This window comes from Callionymus lyra, chromosome 10, assembly GCF_982586985.1.
Source record: "Callionymus lyra chromosome 10, fCalLyr1.hap1.1, whole genome shotgun sequence".
Taxonomy (NCBI): Eukaryota; Metazoa; Chordata; class Actinopteri; order Syngnathiformes; family Callionymidae; genus Callionymus; species Callionymus lyra.
Window position 1 is genome coordinate 17,758,268 of NC_141827.1, and position 12,177 is coordinate 17,770,444.

At 38.7% G+C, this 12,177-nt stretch overlaps 2 protein-coding genes and 2 non-coding genes across 4 annotated transcripts in view; all 4 read left to right on the forward strand.

Annotated features, from left to right (window-relative positions):
* Nucleotides 1-12,177, forward strand: part of zbtb40 (zinc finger and BTB domain containing 40) — a 390,649-nt gene that overhangs the window by 269,615 nt on the left and 108,857 nt on the right. The window lies entirely within an intron of this gene.
* Nucleotides 501-11,500, forward strand: tmf1 (TATA element modulatory factor 1). The gene is made up of 17 exons (XM_087800765.1): nucleotides 501-1,037; nucleotides 2,744-4,101; nucleotides 4,365-4,468; nucleotides 5,439-5,565; nucleotides 5,666-5,771; nucleotides 6,143-6,285; nucleotides 6,365-6,531; nucleotides 7,058-7,214; nucleotides 7,417-7,509; nucleotides 7,602-7,758; nucleotides 7,882-8,074; nucleotides 10,034-10,103; nucleotides 10,174-10,266; nucleotides 10,341-10,454; nucleotides 10,534-10,686; nucleotides 10,795-10,920; nucleotides 10,994-11,500. Exons 1-17 carry the CDS (start codon nucleotides 902-904, stop codon nucleotides 11,132-11,134), a joined length of 3,438 nt encoding a protein of 1,145 aa, XP_087656891.1. The 5' UTR covers nucleotides 501-901; the 3' UTR covers nucleotides 11,135-11,500.
* trnar-acg (transfer RNA arginine (anticodon ACG)) lies at nucleotides 9,075-9,147 on the forward strand. Its single transcript has one exon. It is a non-coding gene; the product is annotated as a tRNA-Arg (tRNA).
* On the forward strand, nucleotides 9,531-9,603 carry trnar-acg (transfer RNA arginine (anticodon ACG)). The gene has a single exon. It is a non-coding gene; the product is annotated as a tRNA-Arg (tRNA).

The window sequence follows — 12,177 nt, forward strand, 5'->3', positions numbered from 1 at the left end:
CTTGCTTATTGTTTTAACATTATTTTCAAATAAGCATTTACACCTTTATGAGATTATATTGCAGTATTGTCATAAAAGAGATCTCAAAAGCAAGTTTGAGCAATATGTAATTTTCAAATAAGCATTTACACCCGTTTTACACCCGTTTATGAGATTATATTGCTGTCTAGTCATAAAAGAGATCTTAAAAGCAAGGTTGAGCAATATTTTATAGTTTACATCCGCTCAGAACATGAAGATCCTGCTCATGCAATTTATTATTTTACAATATAAATGCATTTGTTTTAAATGGTCTGGGATATAATCTTAAGAAACGTCGCAGCAAGTATGCTTATTGACAATGAAAAGAGTCACAACAATGTGAAAAATGGCTTAAAGAGAAATACGAGCAGAATGATAATTGTAGAAAATTAGAGGATTTTTTTGACAGTCACAACATACCAGGACGTCCTGTGTGACGTCACGGTGCTACGTGGAAAAGGAAGCAGCGGTGCTAATGCTAACTGCTAACAAGTTGAGAGCGACCAAAACAAACGATGACGCCTCCAAAAACAAGACGGGAAAGTGTTCCTTGACAGAGCGAATCGTTCGACTGGACAGCGGTGGCGATTAATCGAATCCACAACCGGGATTTCTGCACATTTATTTAGTAAATCCGTCAATTTTAAGACGTTTTTAAGCGAGTAACTGTATCCTGGATTTTCCTGTACATTAGCCTTAGCCAGCTGAGCGTCAACACACCGATCTGTCGTAATAGTGTAACGTATTGTTGTTTTCTACTAAATATGTAGATACTTCTACTCAAAACGCAGTGTATTCTGTGTCGTGGGAGGTTTTGAGGTATTGCGTGACAGCTCTTAAACTTGCAGTTAGCCTGCTAGCTTGGTTTTTAAAAGGCAAGATGAGTTGGTTCAACGCCTCCCACCTGTCGACCTTCGCCAAACAAGCGTTGACAACCGCTCAGAAGTCCATCGATCGAGTCCTGGATATTCAAGAAGAGGATCAATGGGGTGACATTTCTATTAAACCTTACGATGGTGAGTACCGTGGGACTAAGTTCATGATAATAGTGTTGCAAGTAAAGGAGGGTAAATGCTTTTCCCTTGTATCTAGTGCAGACAAAAGTGCATGCTCTCTTAATGCACATAACACTTTGATAAAAACTACCCCTTTTAGCTATAATTTCTTTAGTTTTAAAAATTATTTACAAATTCATGAGTCCTGTAAATATATTTGTGTATATTGAGCTACCCCTGTCTCGATCTGTGGTTTATAATTTGTTATTTATTTATATGGTGTTACTTTGCCACCACAAAGCGTTAAAATACAACAATTTTATTCTGCAAACAAATTATGGTCTCTTTAATGCAGTTATTTTTTATATTATATTGCCTTTTAGAGATTGATTGACTTATTTTTATGCTTGCAACTCTTCCAAGTTGCTGCTCTCAAAGCTGCCCGCAATGTCGAGTGGGTGTGCGAAATTGGTCATAACTAACCAGTTTGTTAAGAATTCACACATGTCCACTCGCTGGATTATTTGTTGTTCAGTATCCACCTCTGCGTGTCTGAGTGTGTGTGTGTTTGTGAATACTTTCTCCATGTCCATTGCGAGGGCTTCTCTTCCGCAAAGAACACTGTCCAACATTTTATGGTTGAAGTGTGCAAAATTACGTGGAATGTGGCATAAGAATTCTTCGGAAAACCCAACCCTTAGTTACGGTGGTTTTCAAACTGTGATTTTAAGTATGGCTGCTGTTGTCGCCCTAAGGTCATCACAGTAGTCATCACCTGTTTCACCTCTCCCTGTCTTCTAATATCTCAATAATTATTGAGATTTTCACAAAGAAACCAAGATCATTATTTATATCATGAAACTACACGTTTTTTAATAATCAACTTTATTGGTGTTTGAGTTCAAAGTCAGTGATGTTTTTAATGAAAGTTTAGATGTATCGATAACATGTATAATGAAAACACTTACATAAATTCATACCTTTATAACAAAGTAGTGTTTATTTTAAAAAAAAAACAGCTGTGCAATGGAACAATAATTGACAGGTGTGAAAAGGCAAAGTGAAGTGTTAACATTTTGGTCATGAAAATGTGATATTGCTTTGTGGGATAGTCCTGGACTTCACATTTTATGTAGTCAATTTGGAGAGGTTGTCAGTTGAGTGATTCAAATACATAGATTATACATTCAATACAATAGTATTCTGTCTGAAAAGTAGAAATGTATGACTAATGTTGTAAAGATTATCATAAAATATTTGTATGATTTTTAAGGAACCTGTGTGGGTTGAAGGTCAATTAAAAACACCTTTCAATGTGTTTTGTTAAGAAATACCAAAAAAGGGAAAACTGAACTTGATAAATTCAGGATAGATTTTTCCTTAAACTAAATCACATTTAATAGGCAGTGTTAAAAACACACATTCTAACTGTGCTGGTTGTTAAGTGTGAAACCGCTGCGCTTTCAAAAGAAAAGCACATTTCTACATTCGGGTCTTTTTATGTTCTTAAATCAGAGTTTGTTAGTTGGATGTTTTATGCTTTGTTATTTTCCCCTAAATTCATGTAAAATCAGATCCTTGCTGGAGGTATGTTGTGTTTCTGTGCTTTTATAGTGCAGTGTTTTAGTTTCCCCACTAGATGGTTGTCTTCTGCAAATATTTGCATGTCATTCAGTTCAGTTTTTGGATTCACTATTTAAACAAACTAATTTTTTTCATTCTTTTAGACGTGACGTTGCCAGGGAAACTGTCTCTAAGTGGAGGATGGGGGATGACGCAGTGGGAGTCGCCTCCAGAAGAAGAGCCAGACACTCCTCCAGCCTCCTCTGAGGCCATCACTACTCCCGTTACCCGCACCGTCGTGGATGAGTCAGAAAACTTCTTCAGCACCTTTCTCCCCACTGCCGATGAGCAGAGCGCCCCCAGAGATCCAGTGGTTTCTGTTCCAACAACTAAAACTCCGAAGCGACTACAGAAAAAGGAGAAGAAAAGCATGGAGGCCCTAATTCAACATGAAGTTCAGGTGCAAGAAGAATCTAGTATAAAGACTGTTTTTGTGTTCGACGACCAGCCAGACGAGCCAGAGGCTTCTCCAAGTTATCCTGACACAATTCTCCTTCAGCCAGTTTCTCCTCGCATGACTTCCGTTGAGCTACCTGATAGTGACAGTCCAAGCCGAGAACAAACGGACATTATACCTGAAGATCCTGTAGACTCTATGACCAACGAGCAGCAAGAAACAGTCCAACATGAAGCCGAGCAATGTCCACAAAGTTCCTCTGACCCGTCCTCTGTTTCTTTGGAGTCTAAAGCAGACTTCACTCACCAGAGTGAACCGCAATCTCAAACTGCAAAAGAAACACTTTTGGATCAAAAAGACTCCAAGTCGGAAGACCGACAAAGTGACACACCGTCTCCTCCGGTCAGCGCTTTCTCCTCAGGAACTTCTACCACCAGTGACATCGAAGTGCTGGACCACGAGAGCGTGATGAGTGAGAGTTCAGCTAGTTCTAGACAAGAGACGGGGGAGGGAAAGAATGGTCTGCACTTGATGCAAGGTTCATTTCAGCTCCTCTCTGCCTCGGCCTGTGGAGATTTCCCCCGCCTGGAGGATTACACCAAACTAACGGAGAGTTGTGGGTCCTCATCAGACGCCTTCGAGCGTATCGATTCCTTCAGCGTGCAGTCGCTGGACAGTCGGAGTGTCAGCGAGATTAACTCGGACGACGAGATCCCCACAAGCAGGACGCTGGCATCCGTCACCTCGGGCTCTGTCTCCATGACCGCGGTGTCATCAGCCGTGTGTCAAAAGCATGAAGATCAATTTGTGGAAAAAGTAATGGAGCAGGACAAGGAAGAGGAGTTTCCCGAGTGCTTGAGGCAACAATCGTTGGATGAAATGGAGGAGAGTGGACGCAGTGCTACACCGGTGAACAGTGAGCAGCCAGAAATGTTGTTGGAACAGGAGTCGAACTCGAGCATGTCACTGCTTGATTCCACTTTCAAAGTAGATGAACTTCTTGTGCCACCCATAACAGAAGAGATGAAAAGTGTCTCAACAGTCCAGATCCTGGAGCTTCAAAAAGTAAGAACAAGATGGTAAAATCTGAAATATTAGAAACTATAAATCATGTTCTTAAGATAGTTTTGATCTGGGGTGTCAAAGTGAATTAAAGAAAGGGGACCAAAACCATTTTCTGGCTTATTTTGATCAGCACCATTTTTATATTTCACCATATCGGCATTAGCTATTGAATTTAACTTGATTTAATGTAACTTAGTATTCTTTTTTTTTTTTTACCAATAATACTATGTTCTACATGATCCACTGTTTTTTGTGTGCTGCAGATGATCGATGAGCTGACAGGACGTCTGGAAAAAAGAGAGTCTCAGCTCCTGGTTGTGAGCAAAGACAAAGCCCAACTGGAGGAGTCATTGGATAACTTAAAAGAGTAAGTTATTTGTTGTCGCTGTTAAATAATAATTAAATAAGGAACATGGCAAGGTCACCAATTTTTTTTTTTGACAACAAAAAACTAAATCTTGTTTTAACTCTTGAATAGGTTTTTCGGTGTTCTTTTCTATACCACTTCCGTGCCCTTCGATAAACATTTTCTTACTTTTTGACTGAAAATCCATTTGGTTGGTCGGGTTTTATCTAAACTTTAAAAATTACAACTCCACCTGCCCTTCAACCTTCACTTATCTTGTTCATCCTTTTTCAACTTCTTCATCTAAAACCTTCTTGATCTATCAGTCTCTCCTTGACATGTTCAAACCACCTCCTTCTAATCTTGTCTCCAAACTCTCTACACAAGTTTTCCCTCTGATATACACAATTCTAATCCCATCCTTACCACTTTCCCAATGATGAAAAATCACATCATGAAGCTCGGCCACTACTGCCCCCACAAAAATGTTGTGTTTATAACATTAAAGTTTGCTATTGAAGCTAATCTGATGTCTCTTTTGTCTCCACCTATTCAGCCTTGCCTGAACTCTTTATTTTACCTTCCTGTATCTCCAAATAAGTCAAACATGGGGAAAGATAAATAGCCCAAACTTGTCAAAAAAGTTTGCAACGAAAGACCAGTTTGAAGTAGAAGGCAAAAAAAGGGGGGGAACTTACAACTTAACATTTTAGCTGTTTTCAAGAATATATTTTCATCAGTGTGAAATAACCTTTATCAATGTCAGTTCAAAGTCCAAGGTGTTGTATTGATTTAAATAAAAGCTTTTATATATATATACATACAGAAACTCCATGACCTTAACCTTGCTCAACAACACCTGAATAACTCCTACACCCTGCATGAATCTCAGATTGTTGTCTTCAATTAAATACCTTTAGCTTGAATCGGTATAATAGGCAATTTCCAAATAAATAAGGATTTTTCATTTGTGTTCTATATTTGACTGCAGTGAAGTAATCAGCCTGAAGGAGGAGAGCTCCACAGTACAGTCGCTGAAGGATGAGTTTACTCAGCGTATCGCAGAGACGGAGAGAAAAGCTCAACTGGCCTGCAAAGAACGTGACATCGCCAAAAAGGTAATGGTGATTTACTTTATTTCTTTATTTACAGGTCCGATTCCACTTCCTTCTTGTTAATTGAATGGTGTTAATGGTAATTGTTTCATCAATTCCACAGGAGATCAGAGGCCTAAGAGAGGAGCTTTCCTCAAGACTGAACTCCATGGATACCATTGAGCTCATCAGAGAGAAGGAGGAACAGATCAGAGGCTTACTTGAAGAAGGTAAACCATAAAAGTTGGCCTCATCTTTGAGATTTTAGTTAAATAAAATGTATGCTGTTAACACTCAAATTGTTATTATTTGCAAAATCAGTTGCTGCTACTTATTGCAGATGGAACTTTTAATATAAGTATAACCTGCTTATTAACTGAGATTCATTTTCTGATTTTCTCCCTTTTCTCCTGTATCCTGTTATTTATTGTTGTTTTTAATCTGTGTCTTGCACAGTGTCCTTGAGTGTTCTGAAAGGCGCTGATAAATGTTTTATTATATGGATCTGCAGCAAAACAACAAACAATATTGACCATTTACAACTTGGTTGATTTAAACCAAAAACATTTCAAGGTAAAATGACAAGCGTACCTCTCTGCAGGTGAGAAGTTGTCAAAGCAACAGCTGCAGCACAGCAACATCATCAAGAAACTTCGCATCAAGGAGAAGGAAAGCGACACAAAGCTCATCAAGCAGCACAAGAAAATGAAGGAGCTGGAGGACGAGCTACAACATCTGCAACAGGTCTGGATGTGGAGCATCAACATTTACTCACATAAACAGGCCTGTTGTTTTAATACATTCATTTTTCTACCGTCCTTAGGTTCTCGATGGGAAGGAGGAGCTGGAGAAGCAACACAGAGAGAACATCAAGAAGTTGAACACTGTGGTGGAAAAGCAGGAGAAGGATCTGCGAGGGTTACAGTCCGACGTTGAGGAGCTGCATGAGAAGAACCGAAGTGTCCAGGCAGCACTGGACAACTCTTACAGGTGAACACACAGTTAACATCACAGAATTTTTAGACAACCTCGTCCTTTTGTTGCTCTCGTCATCATTTATAACATTGTCTTTTCTAGTCAATCCCAGTGACAACCTTAGTAAATTCAAACGGGCAACAATGTTTATTGTTGTCACTTTTCTCTTTTATTCTTGGTTTTATATTGTTATGTTCTTTTGTACTACTACTTGTAGTACCATACGGTATTACTCTATTATTATTTAAAAAATGTGTTTATAATTATTATGTTATATCATTATATTATTTTATCTTTGCACTGTATGGTCAATATAATATATATTTATGTTCAATCTTTTCTATTTGTTTCTTCTGTGAAAGTGCTGCTGTATCAAACCAAATTTCCCGACTGTGGGACGAATAAAGGAATATCTTATCTAACAAGATATTTTTAAACAAGTCCATCACAGTGGGAAAATCAAACAGTTGACTATTATTAACGAAAATGAAACTCAACCTTGAAAAAAATATGATGTTGATAACTCGTGGTCTCTTTCCAGAGAGTTGGCAGAGCTGCATAAAGTAAACGCCAGCAGAGCCAGTGAGGTGGAGGAGGTTGTTCTGAGTCGAGACACGCAGGCCAAAGAGCAGCTCGGCCTCGCTCTAGATAAGGCCCATGAGGAGGCCCGGATGCAGCAGGAGGCCCTGGCTAACCAGGTAATGCAGGCATGATGTAATAATAACAATTGATTATTTGCTCCTCCCCGAGGAATGCAAAATGTGTGATGATAGCTTAGCCACATTGTCGATGAAAATAGTTTAAGATTTTTTAGCAACTGTTATCAGCATTAGATAAGAAAGAAACAAAACTCTGTGTTGTCTTTTTCACCCAATGATTTTACGTGTATGTGCTGTTCAGGTAGCAGACCTGAGGATGGCGCTGCAGAGGGCCGAGCAGCAGCAGGCACGGAAAGAAGATTATCTGAGAGAGGAGATAGGCGAGCTGCAACAGGTAACATGAGATCAGGCTTGTTTTGATGACGCTAACTTGAGTTTGTTGAGATTAAAACGCTAAATTCCAAAAAAAACCCATCTGTGCCACAGAGACTACAGGAGGCAGAAACTAGAAACCAGGAGCTCAGTCAGAGTGTGACATCAGCAACACGACCACTACTGCGCCAAATTGAGAACTTGCAGGCTTCACTGGGGGGACAAACGGTATCCTGGGAAAAACTGGAGAAGAACATATCTGATAGGCTGGGTGAGAAAACAACTTTTGTTAATGTAAAAGACATTGTCACAGTATTTTATACATAAAAAAACAACAACTTGGCAACGGTTAGAAGCAGCTGACCTTCGACACTCTTATGGCTTTGGTCTCCAGCTGACGCGCAGACACAGCTGGCTGTCGCAGTGGAGAAGGAGCGCTCGGCAAGCGAGGAGCTACTGTCCATCAAATCACAGCTGGCCACTCTGGATTCCCAGAATTCCCTGCTTCGTCAGGAGAAGGCGAGGCTTTTAGCAAATTTTGAGACGGAGAAGAACAAGAGGGAAAAGTTGGAGGATGAGAGCTCCAGGTAAGGAATATTCATCCAAGCAATTTTTATTTGGAAATGCAACAAATGTAAATAATTTCTGACTGAGTATTTCTCAAGGCCTTTTTTTTTTAAATTTCAACTAGGAAGAAGAATGATATCTCATTCTGTCATAGTTAACCATGGCATATTTTAGGTAAATGAAAATATTAAGAGATACTTACAAAATAAAAATATGAAAGAAAAAAAAGGATCCATGTGCTCTGTGCAGCATAAGTACACTTTAAGGTAATCTAATTGCGATTATTTTCCTCAATATTGAGATTGCGAATAAATTTGCTATTATTTTTAACGTCTTCTTTTTATCTGTTTCTTCTCTTAAACAATATATCATTCATATTACAGTAAAATGTATTTGTTTGTGATTGTTTAGATTCAGTAATAAAGCCATCGTTAAAATAAAAGCAAATTAACATATTGAGAAGGTTTATTCAGTTACTTAAATACAGTTGTAAACAAACAAACATTTAAGACTTAAAAACCTTCACTGCAAATACAGTGAAAACTCCTGGAAAGAATTGCTTAAAGTGTGTTGTAAACATAAATATTTATCAGTAGTAAATACACTCTATTGCAAAGTAAACTAAAGTGCATGCCACTAAACTAATATACTTAGTGATGCTGAAGACACTGGGATCTGGTTCTTTCATTTATCTGTGCTGCCATCATCACACAGATGAGGTTTAAAGAGTTTGGTTGAGATACTTCACGGATGATCCTCCGATTCCATTAAGTTAAAGCATTTTAGCAAAACGCTTGTTACAATACAGTAGCAGTAGATAACAACTGAGTTGTTGTAAACTCCTCCTCTGTCAGCCTTTGTCGATGCCATAACGTGTGTATGTAAGTCATGTGACTACATGACGGGCTGTGTATTAAATCCTTTTTTTATAACGATTATATCGCAAATAGAATTTATCTTTCGATACGTTATTACTGTGGGCATAGGCTCATGTCTGAATGGAATGCAAGTAATTCTCATGGGCTAGTGGCGCAATGGATAACGCGTCTGACTACGGATCAGAAGATTCCAGGTTCGACTCCTGGCTAGCTCGAGTTTTTTTTTTTTTTTTTTTTTAATTTCTTACTCGGAACAGTGCTGCCATGACTACATCAAAATACACTCTAAAATAGCTTAACAGTTGTAAGGACATATGTAAATGAAAGTTCCTGATGTTTTACTAGTAAAAATAAAACAACTTTTTTTATAGCAAACAATCTGCTTCTTAAAACATTTTTAGATAAAATAATAAAACATGTTTAGTTCCGATCTAACGCTACTTTTTACCAGAATATTGACCACATTTTATGTTGAAACTTTTTCTGCAGTGTTCATACTGCAGGTCACATGGGGGCATTGTATTGTAAGGGTTGGGGGAAGGGCCACAGTGTTTTGGTTTCTTTTGTGATCTAGTTATGAGGAACTGTAGAAACCCATGGGCTAGTGGCGCAATGGACAACGCGTCTGACTACGAATCAGAAGATTCCAGGTTCGACTCCTGGCTAGCTCGAATGTTTTTTTTTTTTAATTTTTTTTAAAGATGGTGAACTTTTGCTTGTTTGAGAAACTGGCATCTGTTTGTCCTCTGCAATACAACACCTTGGACTTTGACCTCAAACTGATAAAGGATATTTCACTCTGATTAAAATATATTTTTGAAAACATCTTAAATTATATGCAATCTAAGTGGCAAGGTTAATTAGTTTTATAATGTTTACTTTAAGTCAAACAGAAGTCTAAGAGCTGTATTTTCAGAGAAAGGAAATAAAAAAACTCAACCCACAAGATCAGCTAATATATAGCTATATATATGCTTTTTGGGGGTGATTTGAACTTTTGCAAGCCTAAAAAAGAATGGTACACATTTGTAATTACCTTGTAATTAAAAATGGAAACCTTTACGGTTTGATACATTACAATTTATTTTTCCACTTCACCAGAGATCGTGTCGAGTTGGAAAATCTGCGTGGAGAGCACAGCCGGACGATGGAAGAATCAAAGAAAGAAAAGGTTTTTGACTTTTTTTTTTTTGCTTCCTGATGCCTATGATCCATTATTGACGGTTGTTGCTCTTCACCAGCTTCTGCTCAATAATCAACTGGAGATGGAGAAGATGAAGGTGGAGCAGGAGAAGAAGAAATGTTACTTGGCACAAGAGGCACTTAAGGAAAAGGTTGGCAAAAAATGAATAAAAAAACGAGTTAATGTGGAATTACTCTTTTAACTGGTATTTATTTTATTCTTAAGGAGCGGAAGATGATAACTCTTGACCCCCCAGCGTCGTCAACACCAACCCTGTCTCGCTCCAGCTCCATCAGCGGGGTGGACAACGTCGGCCTGCACACCTCCATCTACTCTCAGGTGCTCACGATACACAACATTCATCTTAGCTCCAAACCACATCTTTATTCTCCTTCTCATCAAATATACCTGTGTTCAGGATGACCTGCTGGAACAATCACTGGGCGGCATGTCCGTGTCCATGAGCAGCACCAACCTTTACGAGGCTGCCCGGCTGTCTGGAGGGTCCAGCATCGTCGAGAACCTCCAGTCTCAACTGAAACTGAGAGAAGGAGAGATAGTTCAGCTGCAGGTAGTAAATGCAGCCATGTATTTAAAGTAGCTTTCTAGATTAGTTCGTCTTTTAGACTTATTGTTTGAAAAGGGTTTGTACCAATTTAAAAGTGTGTTGTGGTTGCAGCTTGAAATCTCCAGCCTGGAGAGAAGTCGATCGGTGATGGCGGAGGAGCTGGTCAGACTCACCAATCAAAATGACGACTTGGAAGAAAACGTGAAGGAGATCCCCAAGTTGACGATTCAGCTCAAGGTTTGTGTTCTTTAAACGTCAAAAGGTCTCTCAACAAACTGTGTGAACAACTTTTTTTTTTTGAACTCCACAGGAACTTGAGCAGAGACACAACACCATCCTACAGATGTACGGCGAGAAGGCGGAGGAGGCGGAGGAGCTGAGGCTGGACCTCGAGGACGTCAAGAACATGTACAAAAATCAGATTGAGGAGCTGCTGAAGAATCAGAAATGAGAATATTTTGGGGCTGACTTTGATCATTACCTTTCGCAGAAATCCATCATTTAAGACATTTTAATTTATCTTTTTTTATTTTCTGTCACTTATTTAACCTGGGATTTGGGTCAAATGAATAGATTTTTTTTTTTTTTATGAAGGACAGTTTGAGATTCAATGGTAAATCTTGCAACATGTAATGAAGAGTAGGAGAGGCTTTTTGCACTTTAGAACATTCTTCCTGTTTTCTTCAATGATCAGAGTTTCTTCATAAAGGATAATAACGTATGTACAGATATAATTATGCTGCTTTCCTCAAAGGTGTTTCTGTGGGATAAGATGCATATGTAAAGAAATAAACATTTGTTCAGGTGATGGAAGATACGTCTTGTTTATTTATTGAGAGGAAAAAATGAATACCTGTGTACATACAAACGTATATAATGAAATGTATGATCGCTATTATGTCTTAACAAGAAGGATCTGTCTCTCCTGCAATTGATTCAGAGCGAAAATTCTGACCCGCTCTAGTAGAAGAACTCACATTTCTCCGATCCTTAAAACTCTTCACTGGCTTCCAGTTTCTTTCAGGATCAACTTTAAAATTCTGGTTCTTACTTTCAGATCTATTCATGGTCAGGATCCTCCTTACATCAGTGATCTGATCCAGCCTTGCACCCCAGCTCGGGCTCTGAGGTCTGTGGATCAGAATCTACTGATGGTTCCACGCTTAGGTTCAGGACTAGAGGAGAGAAATCCTTCCAGGCTGTTGCTCCTAAGCTTTGGAACGATTTTCCTCTCTCTTTGCACTTGATGAAGTCTACTGACTCCTTTAAGAAACATCTTAAGACGTTTTTATTTGTTCAGGCTATTCCTTGATTTTCTGGAACTCCTGTTGTGTTATCAGTTTTATCTTGCCCTTTAAAGTATATACTTTATTGAATATTGTTTTGATTGTTTAAGTGCTTTGTGACCCTGGTCTGGAAAAGCGCTATACAAATAAAAAAATACTAACTTACTTACTTACTTATTAAGTTTTATTGGGCGAACTCACTGAATGT